This window comes from Telmatherina bonti, assembly GCF_933228915.1.
Source record: "Telmatherina bonti genome assembly, chromosome: 8".
Taxonomy (NCBI): Eukaryota; Metazoa; Chordata; class Actinopteri; order Atheriniformes; family Telmatherinidae; genus Telmatherina; species Telmatherina bonti.
The window spans coordinates 34,356,581-34,374,964 of NC_136626.1; the positions used below are offsets into that span (position 1 = coordinate 34,356,581).

General features: G+C 43.6%; 1 protein-coding gene across 1 annotated transcript in view; it reads right to left on the reverse strand.

Moving 5' to 3' along the window:
• Positions 1–3,079: 3,079 nt before the first annotated feature.
• Positions 3,080–18,384, reverse strand: part of rab6ba (RAB6B, member RAS oncogene family a) — a 91,854-nt gene continuing 76,549 nt past the window's right edge. The window contains exons 6-8 of the mRNA XM_079245423.1: positions 12,793–12,886; positions 7,923–7,989; positions 3,080–4,029 (exon numbers count right to left, since the gene is read on the reverse strand). Coding sequence (XP_079101549.1) covers positions 3,965–4,029; positions 7,923–7,989; positions 12,793–12,886 — 226 coding nt within the window. The 3' untranslated portion in view covers positions 3,080–3,964. The remainder of the gene's footprint in view (positions 4,030–7,922; positions 7,990–12,792; positions 12,887–18,384) is intronic.

The following is an 18,384-nucleotide window of genomic DNA, read 5'->3' on the forward strand; positions in this document are numbered from 1 at the left end:
ACTTGGAGACATTGTTTATATGATTGGAAAATGGGCACATTAGTTTATTTTTAAGCTCTTATTGACACTTGTATGTCGTGTAGCATGTAATAAAATTCTTACAACTGCCGTTGTATGTCTTGGTGATGCTGCATCAACAGCCCACATTCCCCCCATAACCCTTTATGGGTTAATCCTGGCTTGGCCAACTGAAAGGGTGAACATTTGGTTGCATTAGTTTTTGGTCATCAGCTGAGACTGGGAGCTTTAACTGAGCCAAGACAGAAGCTGTTCGTGCCACAACACACAGGCCTACAAATGCATGTTCAGTATTGAGACTGTGGCTTCATTACTGGTTACCAGGTACATCACAGTTGTGTTCTGCAACCAGAACAGATGGGATGCTGAGTGAGACACAAATAAAAGGTATTTTATTCCCAGTAGAACATAAGCAACATATCAGATGATGAAACTGAGACATTGTGAATCTGAAGCAGCAACACTGTAAAAAGTAGTTCCAGGATGATGTTTAGCATCGTTAGCATCTCCTCCTCTGCTTCCATGATGCTCCAGATGTTTTGTACTGGTGAAACTGGACTGCAGCAGACCAGTTCTCCTGTTCCACCATGCTGCTGTGATGATGCAGGATGTGGTCCAGCATGGTGGAACCTGCAAGGTCTTCCCTGAAAGAGACGTCTGGATGGGAGCAGATGTTTCAGCATTGATGGAGCTTCCCAGATGTGGAAGCTGCCCACGCCATCGGCACTAATGCAACCCCATCCCATCAGAGATGCAGGCTGATAACAAGCTGGATGCTCCCTCTCCTCTTTAGTCTGCAGGACACGCCGTCCATGCTGTCCACAAACTATTCCACATCTTCATCCAGGTTTCCACTCAGAACATTTTAAATGAGCTTTGGTCCAGAGAAGACGGCGTGTTTCTGGATCCTCTTCACATATGATGGAGCTTTAACCTGCATGGGTGGATTTCAGGCTGAACTGGTCCATGCACTGGTTTCCAGTAGATTATGTCTGGTTTAACTACAGTGCTACCTGAAGACCCCAAAATCACCACCATCCTGTTAGACCGTCCTTCTGGTCCCATGCGCACAGAAATTCCTCCTGGTTTTGAATCGTTTGAATATCTACAGTGTATAATATCACCAATTTTAGATTGAGGAACATTTTTGCCAAAAAGTTAAAACATTTTTTTTATCTAGTTTGTCTCAGATTGGTGAACATCTGTCCATATTTCCATCTGAGAGACTCTGCCTTTCTGAAATGCTCCTTTTATACCCAGTTGACCTAATTAGATGCCAAATCTCCTCCAGTTCCCTCTGAATTGCACCAGTACCTTTTCCAGCCTTTTGTTTCTCCTGTTTCAGCTTTACAGATGTGTTGCTGCATCAGATCAGCTCATTTTTCTCTATATTAAATAAAATGTCTGTTTTAACATCTGATGTTTATATTTAATATATATTTAATGTAATGTTTATAATTTATTAGGAATAAAATGTTTTTTTTGGCAGATTTTAACAATGTACAACATTCCTGCTTTCTTTGTAACGGGCCTGTACTTTATCTCGAAACTTACTGTGTTTTTAAAAACAATTGTATATTTAGGAGTACAATTATAAAAACAAAATTATAATTTCATTCTTAAAATTAATTTACAGAATTATAGTGAGATAAATAAATACATGCAAACAGTTTCTTCCATCTCATACGATCAATCAAAACAAGCAGAACAGAGGAGGAATGCTGCGTACCTTGTTCAGATAATCTGCGTGTAAGACAAAAATAAAAAGCCAAATGCTGGAAGTTGGTAATAAGACATCTTTATTAATCATTTGGAGAGACATGCTAGATCTCTGTACACTGTGAATGGAGAACCACGTCTGGGTCGATCAGGACAGCACACACACCCCTCAGAAACCCCCCCCAACACACCGAGACTTGGTCTATTTACAGGGAATGTAAGAGCGGACTGTTGGGAAACGAGGATGGACATCATATTCAACAGTATGAACACTAACAAGTCATTTTATCGTCATTTCAACAGAATGTCGGGGAATCAAACCTGAACTCGTCGTCCTCTGAGCCACAAGAAATGTGTTCCAGGTCAGACCGCTGTGATTCCTGATCCAGCTCCGTCTCTTCATTATTATTATTATTATTATTATTTGGCTCATTATGTTGGTTAGGAGCGCTTCCGGGAATCTTGGAACATTTCCTACGTTTGTTTCTACTCTAAGACACCAAACTTCAGATATTCTGGGTGTACATTTTTATGTTTGTTGTATTATATACATATATACCTTTAATTAGGTTCTGTTCACTTGCTTTGTCGCTCTAACGCGTTATTAAAATGTGCAGGAGAGCTTTCACGTGGAAGATGAGCTGAATCTACAGTAGTGTTCTCATCGCTGACCGACCTTTCCACCGCCACGGCGAGGAGGCTGAATTCACACACATCCAATGTCAACATCAGTAGTTAGTTTAAACATGAGCAGCAGAGGAAACTTCGTTTCCGTGGAAACACATTTACACAACAGTTTCTTGGACTTCGGTGACTGTACATTTACAACAAAGCTTCTCCTAACTTTAATGGTCTGCATGTGCAAATCGAGTCCTTTTGTTGTCAGGAATGAAACAGATTTACAGACATGTTTGATCACAGAGCGCATTCTGCAGATCACCGCGTGGGATCGTTCACAAAGCGAGGGCTTACAGGACGCCGTACGTCTCTTTGTGACGCAACGCGAGGGCTTACAGGACGCCGTACGTCTCTTTGTGACGCAACGCGAGGGCTTACAGGCGCCGTATGTCTCTTTGTGACGCAACGAGGGCTTACAGGACGCCGTACGTCTCTTTGTGACGCAACGCGAGGGCTTACAGGACGCCGTACGTCTCTTTGTGACGCAACGCGAGGGCTTACAGGACGCCGTACGTCTCTTTGTGACGCAACGCGAGGGTTTACAGGCGCCGTATGTCTCTTTGTGACGCAACGCGAGGGTTTACAGGACGCCGTACGTCTCTTTGTGACGCAACGCGAGGGTTTACAGGACGCCGTACGTCTCTATGACGCAACGCGAGGGTTTACAGGACGCCGTACGTCTCTTTGTGACGCAACGTAGGGGCTTACAGGACGCCGTACGTCTCTTTGTGACGCAACGCGAGAGCTTACAGGACGCCGTATGTGCAGATGATCGACAAACACAACTGCAGGGGGAGTCTGTGACCCTCTTTAAATGAAAAATGTGCGCTGAAATGTGTGTACAATCGTAACATGTGGCCCTCTGCATATTCTAATGTCTCCACAGAAAGCACACACACACACACACCACCACAAAAACATTTTCTGAAGTATATGAACCCAGTTCTTAAAGCGAAAAGAGTGTGTCGAGTCACTGGTGTAAGGTTAATGTTTAAGGTAAACGTGTACACAGGTAAATGGTACCTATGCTTCACAACGATCATGCATTAGATACTCTAGATGTTACGCTTCAGTTTGTCCTGCAGCGTCCAGAACATCAGCGGAGTGGCGGAGCGTTATGGTTGTCCGTGATTGGTCAGGCTATTAGCTCCAGGATGCTAAAACGTAGCCGTAGACGCTGATCGGTGAGGAGTTCAGTATGTTTATGTTTGAATGGGGTCAGATTTATTCTGTTTGTTCACGAAAACACGTGACCTGGCTCCTCTTTTCAAGCTCGAGATATATACAAAAGTACAAAAAGAAACCATGGAAACTTCTTTTTTAACATAAAAAAGATGCAACTCAGAGATTTTTTTTTTCTATCTATGCCTTTTTTTCTGTTTTCTCTCAGTTTTCTGGACAAAATGGACCCAATCTGTCATATTGCTAGTTCCAACCAGTGACCTGTGGAGGATCTCAATGTGCAAAACCAACTGCAGGTTAAACAATGGGAAGCAACTTAACAAGCGTGTGGTGTGAAGGATGATCTGAAAAGGACAGACGGCGAGCATTAACAAGAGCAGCCGCCTTCAGTTGTCTGGGGCTCCTGCGGTTTGTCCAGCTTGATGTCAATCACTGCAGAACAACGTTAAAGAAGCCACACGAGCATGATGAAGACGAAGATAGATGCTACATTTCATTTAAGCTGCAACAGGCTGTAGTTGCAACTTTCTCCCAATAGATGGCGCTTTTTTCCTTCTGTTCTGACTAAACACTTTCCCAGTTTCCCAGTAAAGTCCAGCTTGAATCCTAATTCTAATATATTTATGGAGGCTGGTGATCGAATAGCCTAAAAACTTTACCCGACAGCGTTTATAAGACACCCTGCCCAACACGGAGGGCTCTCCTCCAGCTATAGCAGGGTAATAACGTGGGAATCGGTGGGCTGCTGTGTCAATGTTAAAGCTGCTACAGTTTGGTGGGTTAATAAGCTGCAAGTCGTAATCTGGATTCTTTTATTGCTGCAGATTAGATGCTATTCGCTGTGGATCCTCAAGGCTAAACCCTACATCCTAGATCTTCAGACAGACTGCTGGGAAATGTGCTGCAGCCTCTTATTATTCATCTTTCTGGTGAACTTTATGCATCTGCAAGAAGGAGGCTACAGAAACTCTGGCCTACATATTGTATGCAAATAAGACTGGAAGCAGTCCCGCTTCGCTTCTCAGACGGCCATCATGTGCTGCAGTTTCGCTGCAACCTGTTCCAGCAGCAGCATGTGTGTGTGTCTGTGTGTGTGTTTTATCATGTTTTATGATTGCATGTCATCGTGACATGATGCCATCTCAAGGACAGAGTTTGAATACAGCACACACACACACACACACCAGTGCTCCCAGGTGGAGCAGCTCCCATCTGGAACGTGAAAGCTGGTGTCAGCTGCAAACATCTCCAAACCAAATGAGCCCAGTCAGTCTGCAACATGTTAGTCATCTGAAAAGTGTGTGACAGACAGTTTATGCAGATTAAAATTCTCTCCACATGACTGAAAGTAGCGGAGATTGTAGCGATTGTACGTTCACCTCGCTACGGACGTCCAGTGCAGTGTAGCGGTGGGAGGAAACTGTGTTCCTAGAACAATACATGAATAGAAGCACGTTTATGAGGCCGAATCAGTGATGTGCTGCTTGCATAATTAACTGTGGAACTAATACGACACCATGGGGAGGAAGCAGTGGTATTTACTGCAGTGGAACTCATTCATCCACCTGCATGCAGCTCTCTATACAAATAACATGGTCAAAGAGTTTTTATTTATCTTTTCCTGGAAGCTCGACAGTGTCTGGGGAGTCAGACAGATTTAGTGATTTAACTACATAAAACAACTAAAAAAGCCGCAGAGTTCATTTCAGAGCTGATGTTGCAGCACCATGTTGCCTCACGGTGCTGCAAACTGAACCTACACTGTCACATGACGAGTAAAGATGCTCTGAAGCAGAAGTTTATATGTGAAGCACATGACGTGTGCTGGTTTACATGTGAATTCTCATTCTGGTCTGTCAGGAAAACTTCTGATTCTACAAACTGAGTCTCCTGCAAGTAAAACACTGAATGATACGTTTACAAATGTTTCCTTAAAAGACAGCAAAATAACCAATAAAAACAGAAATATCCCTTTAACCTTTTGTCTTAATGTACTGGTGCAGAAATACTGCCATCTAGAGGTCAAGTTGGGGATAGCAGCCACACGCATCAGGGAAAAAAACTAGTTATATTCCTAATAAATATCACTTTATTAATTTTTACTTAAAATAAAGAAAATTTACCAAATAAGCTGCTTTAATGTCTTTTAATGCACCTGCGTTTAGTCTGTTACAATAATTCATTTGATATTCTTGCTGTTTTTTATAAACTGCAAACAAAAACATCGGACGTTATTTAAGTTGAAAAGATGTTAAATACTTTAAAAGCATTTAATGTTAAACAGATAAGAAAAATGAGAAAAATTGATGTTTCTGACCACATAATTTATGCCTTTTGGTTTTTGTATTTTCCTCACCCATCGTTCAGGATCGACAGTCACCTCCACCAGTGTCAGATCCTCCATTAGACCTTCTAGAGCTGCCGTTAATATTCATGTCACACCAATAATCTGTGTTTAAACCAACAGCGAGCAGAAGTATCTGAGCTGTCCTCCAACATATCTGGTCCACCTTTATAGAACCAGACTGGACGCCTCTACTATGAAGAACTGTTTTAATTCTTACTGTCGTAGATTCAACAAAGTGTTGGTAACTTTCCTCACAGATTTTGCTCCATTTTGACATGAAGCATCACACAGTTCCACCTCATCATGATGAGAATCTCCCGTTCCACCTCATCATGATGAGAATCTCCCGTTCCACCTCATCATGATGAGAATCTCCCATTCCACCTCATCATGATGAGAATCTCCCGTTCCACCTCATCATGATGAGAATCTCCCATTCCACCTCATCATGATGAGAATCTCCCGTTCCACCTCATCATGATGAGAATCTCCCGTTCCACCTCATCACCATGAGAATCTCCCGTTCCACCTCATCACCATGAGAATCTCCCGTTCCACCTCATCATGATGAGAATCTCCCGTTCCACCACATCATGATGAGAATCTCCCGTTCCACCTCATCACCATGAGAATCTCCCGTTCCGCCTCATCACCATGAGAATCTCCCGTTCCACCACATCATGATGAGAATCTCCCGTTCCACCACATCATGATGAGAATCTCCCGTTCCACCTCATCACCATGAGAATCTCCCGTTCCACCACATCATGATGAGAATCTCCCGTTCCACCACATCATGATGAGAATCTCCCGTTCCACCTCATCACCATGAGAATCTCCCGTTCCGCCTCATCATGATGAGAATCTCCCGTTCCACCTCATCACCATGAGAATCTGCCATGTGATTGGCAGATTCTCATCATGGAACGGGAGATTCTCATCATGATGTGGTGGAACGGGAGATTCTCATCACGATGAGGTGGAACGGGAGATTCTCATCATGATGAGGTGGAACGGGAGATTCTCATCATGATGAGGTGGAACGGGAGATTCTCATCACGATTTGCAGCAACATGTGTGATGCTTCATGTCAACATGCCACCAAATCTCAGAGGAAGGTTTGCAACACCTTGTGGAATCTATGACACTAAGATCTAAGGCAGTTCTGAAGGAAAAAGGGGGTCAAACCAGTACTAGAAAAGTGGACCTGATACGGTGGAGGATGAGTGAATGTATCATGATGTATGACGGATCAGAAACTTCTGATCTCTGTTGGTTTTCTAGCTTGATATGAATATTTCTGGCAGCTCTAGAAGGACTCATGTGGGACCGGCGTCCTGTGGTGAAATAAACATTTCACTGAAGTTCACAACAAAATGTGCGCAGCATGAAAAATGCTAAAACCCTCAGCAGCTCCTTCCAGCAGCTTGTTTTATAAAGACTAGCAGCGCTTCAGACATGAATTGTTCTGGTGATTCAACACGTCAGAAAACTGCGACTCCATCAGGACGATAATATCATGCTGCTCTTCAAGGACTGATCTCATGTGAATTGCAAATATCACACGCAGAGGGCTTCTCTGGCACTTTTCACAGCACATCCAAATGAAAAGAGGGGAATATTAATGGGAAAGTGGGGATGAGTGAATGCCATTACCTTAACAGCATCATCAGGCATTAATGTCTCACATCTTACATGAAAAGAGCTTCAGCATTTTGCTCCTCGTATGACAGAAAGAATCTATGATCTGCTGGTTTATAACAACTATCCATCAAGGCAACAGTGAAGATTTTATCTTACTGTGCTTCTCAGGTATCGCTCCAACGTTCCCAGCAGACATGAGGGTCTGGTGACGGTGGCCAGACACTCAGCCTGCTGAGTGAAAAACAAGCTAGACATGTCAGACAGCAGCGCTGATGATGCAGCTTCATCAGACAGGTTTTCATACGGTTATAACGTCTCCTTAGGTAAAGGATACTCCCTTCTTTGCTTGTTTCCTGCATGCTTTCCATCCCTGGAAGAGCGGCCGCCACACGTCGGAACAGCTGGAAGAGAAAAGCAGAACACACTCATTTCAGCATGATGTCAGACCTGGACATAACATGTGTCATTTACACGGAGGAATCCGAGTCAGGATGCTTTACGATTCCTTTTTTTTTTTTTTCTTACATATTATAAGGAAAATGACACAGTTAAGAGTTGCCGTGACGATGCGTTGTTGTTTTATCATACATAAAACTCCCATGTTGAACTTCCTGGCTTTTGCTAGAATGACGGTTTTAGCTAACGCTAACCGTCTGATGAAGATCGGTTAGTAACAAACATCCGGTATAGTGGTGTCTTGCAGCCCAGAGACCAGATAACATAAAAACTCAACAGCATTTGCACAAGTTAAAGCAGCTTTTTTTTTTTTTTTTTTTTACCAGCTGTAGATCAGTTATTGCAACGGGTTAGTGTTTTATATCGCAGAGTGGATTCACACTGACAGATGGGTGTTTTTGCACCATAGACCGTATATGAAGGATGGAAGGAGCATCCGGCGGTTAAAAGTGAAGCCTATGCAGAAGTGCATAAAACTGCAGTTCCCCCTTCAACCACTAGAGTGAATCCCCATAGACTCCCATGTTAAAAAGGCCAACTTCACAGCAGAAATAAACATAGCCTGGTACAAAAAACCATTTTAGGTTTAATAGGTCAGGTTTACCTTCATGACAACTGTGGGGGGAGTGAATTTTTTTTCTAACTCGCCCGTTTAAAAGTAATTTAATCTCGAAGTTCTGCATATTTAGGGGCGTCTCCTTTTTATTGACAGGTACCTGATCTCCCACTTCAAGTAAGAAGAACGTAGAACAACCGCGGTTTTAGCTGGTTAACAATGTGATTTAGCTTTAGCCCGCTTACCTCCGTTAGCTGGTTAGCTCCTGTTATCTCGGTTAGCTCTTAGCTACAGGCAGCTCTGAGTTCGCTTGATGTCAATCCTCCACCATGACGCTCACAGTTCCCCTCTTAGCTCCACCTCTTTGCCCATATTTGTATTTTCCGGGCGAGACGACACACATGCCCCTGCCAAGATGGTGATGGTAGGAACCGCCCACTGAGCTTCAGTTCAGCTCTTCAGAAACCTACGGGTGACGTCACGGAGGCTCCGCCCATCTTTTTATATACAGTCAATTGTTTGCACTGATGCTCTGATTTATATAAAAACCCAGGAAGATCTCCAGATGAAACAGTCTTATCAGTAACGGTGGACCACTGTCTAACACGGTCAGTCCAGATGTCCATGCTGCTGTCAGCAGACACGGCGTCATCATGGTCGCAGTAATTGCGGGGCTGCAAGGTGACGTAACACATAAAACGCCTGCTGGTTCGTCTTTCTGTGCTCGTCCTGGTGCTTTGCACATGTATCCAGCATGTTGTGGTCAAGTCGACGCAGCTGCTAACACCTGACGTGCTTTCCTGTTTCTGGCTCCTCTTGTTCCATGCCACCATCACACCGCTCGCATCATGTGATCTGCAGCTGTTGGCGTTTACACGGAGCATCCAGGAAGAGGACGAGAAAGCAAACAGAGCATGAATGCAACGTCATGTCACATGCAAACAGGGACTCCACTCCAGTTACATGATAATATCACCATGGAGGTATATTTGTCATATATTCTGCAGACTCATTATGTTTCTGAAGCCTCTTTGGCTGTTTGCTTTTTGGGGTTTTTGAGCGGGACATCTGTCGCCCAGGGTAAACGCCGTACCAGAAGTCTATGTAATGCTTTGTATCAAACTTTGACGTCAGATGAGCTCAGTCAGCTGTTAAATCAGTATAACTCATTCCAAGATTAAAATAAAATGTAAATGATCTGGTAAAAGTGTGCTACAGCCATAAATTCCCAGACATAAGTTCATTATGTTGTATGTGAGGCTGAACAATGGGAGAGGACTGCAGGTCTGCTATTTAAGGCTGCATGGAGCTTTGTTTTATCCCGGTCGGCCTAGTTTACATATTCCGTATTGTTTTTTTTCTTCTATCAGTTTTTCTTCATGTAGTGCACGCTTCTCCTTTGTCTCTTTATATGATCTGAAAAGATTAATATGAATAAGTCTCATTCCTACATTTCAGTAATTGTTGGCCACAACTTATTAACGGTGTCTGATTGATATATTTCCCGTCTGTGCACCAGACGGCTCCGCAGGGAATCCCTGAGAAAAGTCCAGTTTGTAATATCATGATGTTTTTATTGTTTGTGCTTTAAGAATCTGAATTTACTTATTTGCATTAAAACTTAAATGTAAATTTCAGTCTTTGCACACAAAGGTCCTGTTTTAGTTTCACCGAAAGTCCAGATTCCTGAGTTTGCCGGCTGGCTGGAATGAGGAACAATGACGGAGCCAAACAAAGAGAAGACTGCAGCCTGCAGAAGCACTTATGACCTTTGTATTGGTTTCATGGCTCTATGTTCTGCTCTGGGATTCGGCTGCTGCCGTCTACAGTCTGTCAGTGAAGAATCGCTTCTTCTGTCTGTGCTGCTGCTGCACGATGAGCCAGGCGACGGCCGTTCACACCATTCATGGCCTTCATCTCCCCACTTCCTGACTTCCACAGACAGAGGCAGGCCCGAGCAACAATCATCTGTTCAGAGACAGACGCTCTTTGTTCAAATATATATATAAATAAATAAAGCTCTTTGTTTCTGGAGGCATCAAATCTTCCTAAACAGCAGAGTCACTAAGTCAAAAGAGGAAGACGGAACAGAAGCAGCTGAACACGATGTTCACACCAAATCAATTATCTGCAACCAAAGATGAAAGTATGGATCACATATTGATACAGTAATCATTTATAAGACGTTCTGAAGAAAGAACCAAAATGTCTTTTGTTGGAGAAAATGCAGAGATCCAACTTAAAAATATGTTTTTATTTAAACAAACCAGTAAAATATTTGGTTTGAGACTTTAAACAGAAGGAGGGTTTACATTTTTTACCCTGATTTAATGTAGACAAACGGAAATTTATTTTGTTTGCTTTTACATGATGTGAACATTAAAGCTCAACATTCAGACCATGTATGTAAAAAAAAAAAAAGGGCGGAGCCTCCGTGACATCACTCTTAGCTCATTGGACGTTCCCACCGTCGCCATCTTAGCAGCATCAATTGTGGTCTCACCCAGAAAACACAAAAATGGGCATAAAGGTGGAGCTGAGAGGGAGGGGTGGATGACATCCATCAAACTCCAACCTGCCTGGAGCTAAGAGTTATTCGAGAAAACCTGAAGCCCTCAACTATACCAAATTTCTATATTAAACTGGTTGTAAACAGATAAATTATTAAAAAAGATTCACTCCATTAATCAGTTGTCCTGCGATGGACTGGCGAGCTGTCCAGGGTGTACCCTGCCTGTCGCCCAAAGCCAGCTGGGATAGGCTCCAGCTTCCCCGCGACCCTGAATTGGAATAAGCGGTTTGGAAAATGAATGAATGAATAATCAGTTGTCGTGAAGGTAAACCTGACCTATTAAACCTAAAATGGATTTTTGAACCAGGCTATAAACATGTTTATTTCTGCTGTAAACATGTTTGTTTCTGCTGTGAAGTTGGTCTTTTTAACATGGGAGTCTATGGGGATTCGCTCTGTTTTGGAGCCCCTAGTGGATGAAGGGGGAATTGCAGGCTTTAGGGCTTCCTCATTGGCCTCACTTTTCACCGCCGGAGGTTGCCGCTTGATTCAGACTGGAGTTCAGTATCGTTAAGGTTGTTTTATGTTTAAATGTTTGTCTCCTTGACACGTGTTTATGATGACAGAATGAACTGATTAAAGGATTTAATCCCATCTATTGGATTTCTCAGGGATAATTATATTTGATGAACTAACATACATAGAGTTATGGTGACTTGGACAAATCTGGACCATGTAATGGATTTGTCTTCATTGGATTATAATTACTACTATTGTTGCAACGTATTTCTGCAGTATATTTGCATAAGACAAGATAAAAAAAAAAAAAACAGTGATAGTTTTATGCTCCGTCTTATGCTTGACTAAACAGTTTTCTTCTTCACATGGGTCTTGTCCTTGCTTTTGCTAAACACTAGTGTATCGCCACCCTTGGTGGGAATGGGAATATATTATTTTAATGGTTTGGCTGGTTTGACCAACGTGCAGCGTTAAGATCTCGGTCCGCATGGATACACCCCCCTACAACTGAGCCGAGTCATCAAATCACAGATGGAGGCAGAAGGGGAAACAGCTCGTAGAAACAAAGGTAGTTTAATGCTGCTTTAACCAGGTATCAGGATGTTTTTGGGATGTTTTTAGCTGATGTAAACAAGTAACAACATCAGGAAGGTGTTAGGGGTTGTTGTTTCACACTTTAACCACCCAGGAAGCACATGTGAAGCCTGCCAGCTGCTGAAAATAATAAAAGCATAAAACATCTTCCTCGTGTTTATAAAAGCTCAGTCTAACAGGGAAGCTGAAGATCTGCTGAGAACGAGTACAGTTTCCTTTCGGGGGAAAGTTGTCGCTCCAGGACATTTGTGATTTGTTTAAGGAAATGCAAACAGATCAATGCAGTTTTCCTTTATGGCAGAATGTTAAGTTGGCCCAGCCGGACCATTCGCGCTGCTGACACAGCGCTGTGGAGATCACTGTGGAGTCTGGCTATGCAAGGCTAATTAGATCTTCAGTCTGGATGTATGCAGAGCCTGTCTGGTGAAAGCAAACAAAGAACTCCACAGAGCCCTCCATCCTGCTGCTGTGATAATGATAACACGAACATTAGCTGCCTCTAACGAGGTAAATAATCACTCCTCCATTAGCCATAATGTGTTGAATATTTCCATAAGTGCACCTCACCTGTTTGACGTTGTAACCCGTCTTGGCGCTGGTCTCTATGAACATGACACTCAGTTCTTTAGCCCTCTGCTCGCCTTCCTCAATTGTGATTTGTCTGTGAAGAGAGTAAAATATTGCAGAATAATACACTCCAGAAACTGGACACGCAGCTTTTCGCTTCATATCAAGCTACAACCAGGATGAATAGATGCTATGCACAAGATACGGGAGGCTTAACTGGCAAACTGGGCGAGAATGATGAAAAACAGCATCCTGGGAGCCAATATAATTCACATTTTAATGAATCTGGCAGTGGCTGCTTGGCTCTCGCTGTGACACAAAAACTGTATCAGGTGTTTATAAACAGAGAGATCAGTAAAATCCTTCCACAGAGCCAGAAGTTTGCTCAGGCGGATACTTAAATCCACCTGCAACTGGACCAGTCTGTAACCAGTCTGTCCTCTTCCCTCTACTGAACACAGAAAGCACCACTATTCCCTCAGAGACGCCACTTCTTCACCTGCATCTTCCCTTTAAACCACACCAACATGGCCGGGTTGCAACCAAACCTTACGCACAGTCACATCACTGCACTTTGCATCACAAAACAAAGAGAAATTCAGCCTCGGAGACACGGAAAAGAAGTTTGTGCGACTCAAAGCAAAGCAGAAATTCTGCTCTGGATTTGCATTTCTATGAGACCAGCTGACTGAGACGCATCGTTGAATCTATTTCTGGATGCAGGTCTGAATCCCAGCTTAAACACTGGGGCTCGTTCATCAGCAGACAGGAAGCTGGGAGGAAATTACAGGATTTAACTGCAGTATAAGCCTCATTAATGCCACAAAATTATAATTAATATAATAATAACGGCTTAGATTGATTTAGTGCTTCACAACGAACCCATTACTCATGATATAGAAGAAATACATGGCCTCAGGTCTCACTTATACCACCAGTAATTAACATTTTTATTTCAGCAAATCTGCTTTGAATACTTCATCACTGTCTTTTGTTTATGCATTTCATCTCATCCTCCCCAGTACCTTTAAAAAAATCAACTTAATAGGACCAAATGGGACCCAGCATCTCTTGTTTGTGGTCACCCAGAATATAATGAGACTTAGTAAATCCATTATGTGAAGGAGTCTCAGAATATCCGTCAGATAAAGATGGAAACTTTTCCCAAACAGATTATATCTGGAGCACATGTTGAAAACCTGGCCGGCCAACTGTGAGATTATGGCTGATCTAAAAAAAAAAAAAAAACACCGGTGGTCACTGAGAGACTAGATGGGCAGGTTAATAAGGCTACCAGGGCCCAACCGATATATTGGCCGGCCGATATTACCGGCCAGGGTGATATCGGCTATCGGTGCCGATTTTTTATTGATTTATTTTTGTCATGTTTGTTTCTGAGACTGCCAAGTTAAAATGTAACTGGGCTACTTATCCAGCAGATGGCGCCCATGTCTGCTGGATAAGTAGCGGGGGCGGGGTCATCCTTACCGTGGAAGCCGAGACAGAGCAAACCGGACGGTGAAACAGACAGCTGCTGAGGCTAGTAAAGTCAAGTCTGCTCACGAGCATTTTGTATTTTGTCCCTGGTAAGTTGAAATGTTAAATAAAAAAACACAGTTATGTTTTCCCTTTTACATTCTCTACAAACTTGTCATTGCGTGCCTCGTGGCCGCGCTGCAGCGAGGAAAGCCGTGCTTAGTGTTTAGCCTGGTGAACGTGTGTGAAAGTTGGTGGCTGCGTGCCATTTACACAACTTCTGAATACTTATGATGATTAGTGGTGAAAATTTCCGCTGTGAGTTAAACATGGAGACGAAACTATGGCTGTTTTGGGTTTTTATTGTGCCTTATGCAAGTATACTGCAGAAATACTCTGCAACAATAGACGCAGTATGAACAGACAAGACAAAGGACACCTAACGCCTTTACCCACAATGCAATGCTACGTCAAATGCAAGAAGTGACTTTTTTTGTAGTGTGCTTCCTGTATTTGGTCCACTTGAAACGGGCCGAGACCTGCGTTTGTAGGCGGACCAAGAGACCAAGTTCGGGGCATTCATGTTTCCCCGAACGAAGCGGACTTTCCGAGCAAACAGTCTTGGTTTTGAATCAGAAAGGGTGATGTTAATGTGTTAGGGGGACACAACCTTTCAGTCAAACAAACTGTTTATAAACCGTTGTTTTAACAACTTTACAGTCTGGTAATTAAAAAAAACAAAAAATTGTAATGATCGTAATCAGCTACGTGTACAGTTTTAGTAAAGGTCAGCAAGCGACACTGGAAGAGCCTGATATTAGATTTGACCTTTGTTAAAAGCCATGGTACAATCTAAATTATCTTAGACCCAGGCATTAAATGAAACCATTAACCTTGAAGGGAAGTTCAAAGCAGCCTTTCAGTCACAGTTTGGAATAAAAGAAGAAGAAACGCAGAGTTAGCCTGTGTTCAGGAGTGAAAAGATGCCCGTGCACCACTTGGCTGATGCTGTCTGCTGTATGATGCACACCAGATAGCCCTCATGCTGAGCTCCTTGAAATGCAGAGCACCTAAACTGTGGATACTGCAACTCCCAGACGCACTGAGCATTGTGAAAAGCTCCACCACACACCAGTAAATAAAAGCAGCTAGCAGAGAGCTCAGCTCCTTTTATAGAGTTTTATAATCAAATTCAATTTCACCACCATACAGCGAGAGCTGAGAACATGTTGCATCCCTGCAGCCGCAAAATCTGCCCCTCACATGGATTTCTGACCACATCGAACTGATCGTTCAGTCTCTCCGGAAAGCCAACCTGATTAACGTGTATTTCTGCGGCAATAACTTCAAAATGTAAAGAGATTATGATGACGTTAAGATACTAGTTGAAACTGGAGCACTGAAAACCTGAAGGGGTAAATGCCTTTTAAATGTGTGATTTATGCAAAACACTGTCAGCGTAACCTCTTCCTGAAGAAGCCTGGAACACAGCAGACATGGAAATAATGTTCTATAAAAAGCTTCTTTCAGTGGAAACCAGACGATTGCAGCCCAGTTCATCCAGGAATGAGCAAAGCAATGTCTGGTGAAGAACTGTGAAAGTGAACCTGCGTCTTTTTCCAGGTAAATATCTAATGGAGCCATCAGCCGATGGTGATGATGGAAACCTTCATCAACGGTCAGAGTCAGGAGAATCCAGGGATAGACCCCATATTCACCTTAGAAAGACCATGAAGATCCAGAAAAACACGAAGCCCAATATAGATTATGATAAGAAGACAATACTTCACTGTAAAATCTCCTTCATCACCATGGAAACCAGCAGGACCTTCATGATTTCATACAAAGGCAGAGTTACAGGAGACACATCAGCAGTTTTTAGAGTTGGAATAAAAACGGTAAAAGTTTGATGTTTGATTGTGGCTGTGAGCTTCTGTCCCACGGAGACGAGACAGACGTCTTCCAGAGTTTCTGTCCCACGGAGACAAGACAGACGTCTTCCAGAGTTTCTGTCACACGGAGACAAGACAGACGTCTTCCAGAGTTTCTGTCCCACAGAGATGAGACAGACGTCTTCCAGAGTTTCTGTCCCACAGAGATGAGACAGACGTCTTCCAGAGTTTCTGTCCCACAGAGATGAGACAGACGTCTTCCAGAGTTTCTGTCCCACAGAGATGAGACAGACGTCTTCCAGAGTTTCTGTCCCACGGAGACGACACAGACGTCTTCCAGAGTTTCTGTCCCACAGAGACGACACAGACGTCTTCCAGAGTTTCTGTCCCACGGAGACGACACAGACGTCTTCCAGAGTTTCTGTCCCACAGAGACGACACAGACGTCTTCCAGAGTTTCTGTCCCACAGAGACGAGACAGACGTCTTCCAGAGTTTCTGTCCCACGGAGACGGCACAGACGTCTTCCAGAGTTTCTGTCCCACGGAGACGACACAGACGTCTTCCAGAGTTTCTGTCCCACAGAGACGACACAGACGTCTTCCAGAGTTTCTGTCCCACAGAGACGACACAGACGTCTTCCAGAGCTTCTGTCCCACAGAGACGAGACAGACGTCTTCCAGAGTTTCTGTCCCACAGAGACGAGACAGACGTCTTCCAGAGTTTCTGTCCCACGGAGACGACACAGATGTCTTCCAGAGTTTCTGTCCAACGGAGACGAGACAGACGTCTTCCAGAGTTTCTGTCCCACAGAGACGACACAGACGTCTTCCTGAGTTTCTGTCCCACAGAGACGAGACCGACGTCTTCCAGAGTTTCTGTCCCACAGAGACGACACAGACGTCTTCCTGAGTTTCTGTCCCACAGAGACGACACAGACGTCTTCCAGAGTTTCTGTCCCACAGAGACGACACAGACGTCTTCCAGAGTTTCTGTCCCACCGGGACGACACAGACGTCTTCCAGAGTTTCTGTCACACGGAGACAAGACAGACGTCTTCCAGAGTTTCTGTCACACAGAGACAAGACAGACGTCTTCCAGAGTTTCTGTCCCACAGAGACGAGACAGACGTCTTCCAGAGTTTCTGTCCCACGGAGACAAGACAGACGTCTTCCAGAGTTTCTGTCCCACAGAGATGAGACAGACGTCTTCCAGAGTTTCTGTCCCACGGAGACGACACAGACGTCTTCCAGAGTTTCTGTCCCACAGAGACGACACAGACGTCTTCCAGAGTTTCTGTCCCACGGAGACGACACAGACGTCTTCCAGAGTTTCTGTCCCACAGAGACGACACAGACGTCTTCCAGAGTTTCTGTCCCACAGAGACGACACAGACGTCTTCCAGAGTTTCTGTCCCACTGTGACGAGACAGACGTCTCTGTAACCAGCAGAGCGTCTGGTTTCACATGACGCTGCGTTTGTCTGGAGGAATAATCGGAAGCTGGAACTGGACAGTGATGTCCTCATACTGTTTAACATTCCCATATAAATGTTTTGGGGTTTGAACCGTTTGGTTTTGGAAGCCGATGCTCAGTAGAGTCGTGTATCTGAGTCGGTTCCCTTCAGTTTGCTAAGCTTCATGTTAGCGCTGCTGCTTGCTGAGGTGTACAAGCATTTCCATGTGTCTCCTGCTGCCCCCTTACAAGAAGAAGTTAAGACATTATGCTAAGCTGATGTTAATGATGTTTACCACGGATCATTTACTGCAGTTTTAAGTCTCAGGCCTCATTAGGACCAAACCGAGGTGAATAAAAGGTAAATTAAGCACGAATACAAAGAAAAATGTTAAACAGTTCGAAGCACTCTTACACCAGAAGTCCGATGAGGTCATTTTAAGGTATTTTCATGCTGAATTTTAATGACGGCTCACCTGTAAAATTTATTGGGACTATTTACTTTGCATGAAACATGTGCACATGTCCATGTGCAGGCTAACATGTTCAATCTCAGTCATGACTGAATCTCAGGTTTAGCCATTTTTTCTGAGGGCAGAGGGTTTTCATTGACAGGTCCAGTGAGATACATCCCAGAAACTGCCATCAGCAGCATTTTTCCTGCGATGCCTTCAGTTACTGACAAACGGTTCAGCAAAGCGCCACAGGAATTTCTCTGTGCTGGGAGTTGTTGTTACCTCATGGGAAATTAATTCTGAGTGTAACAATGAA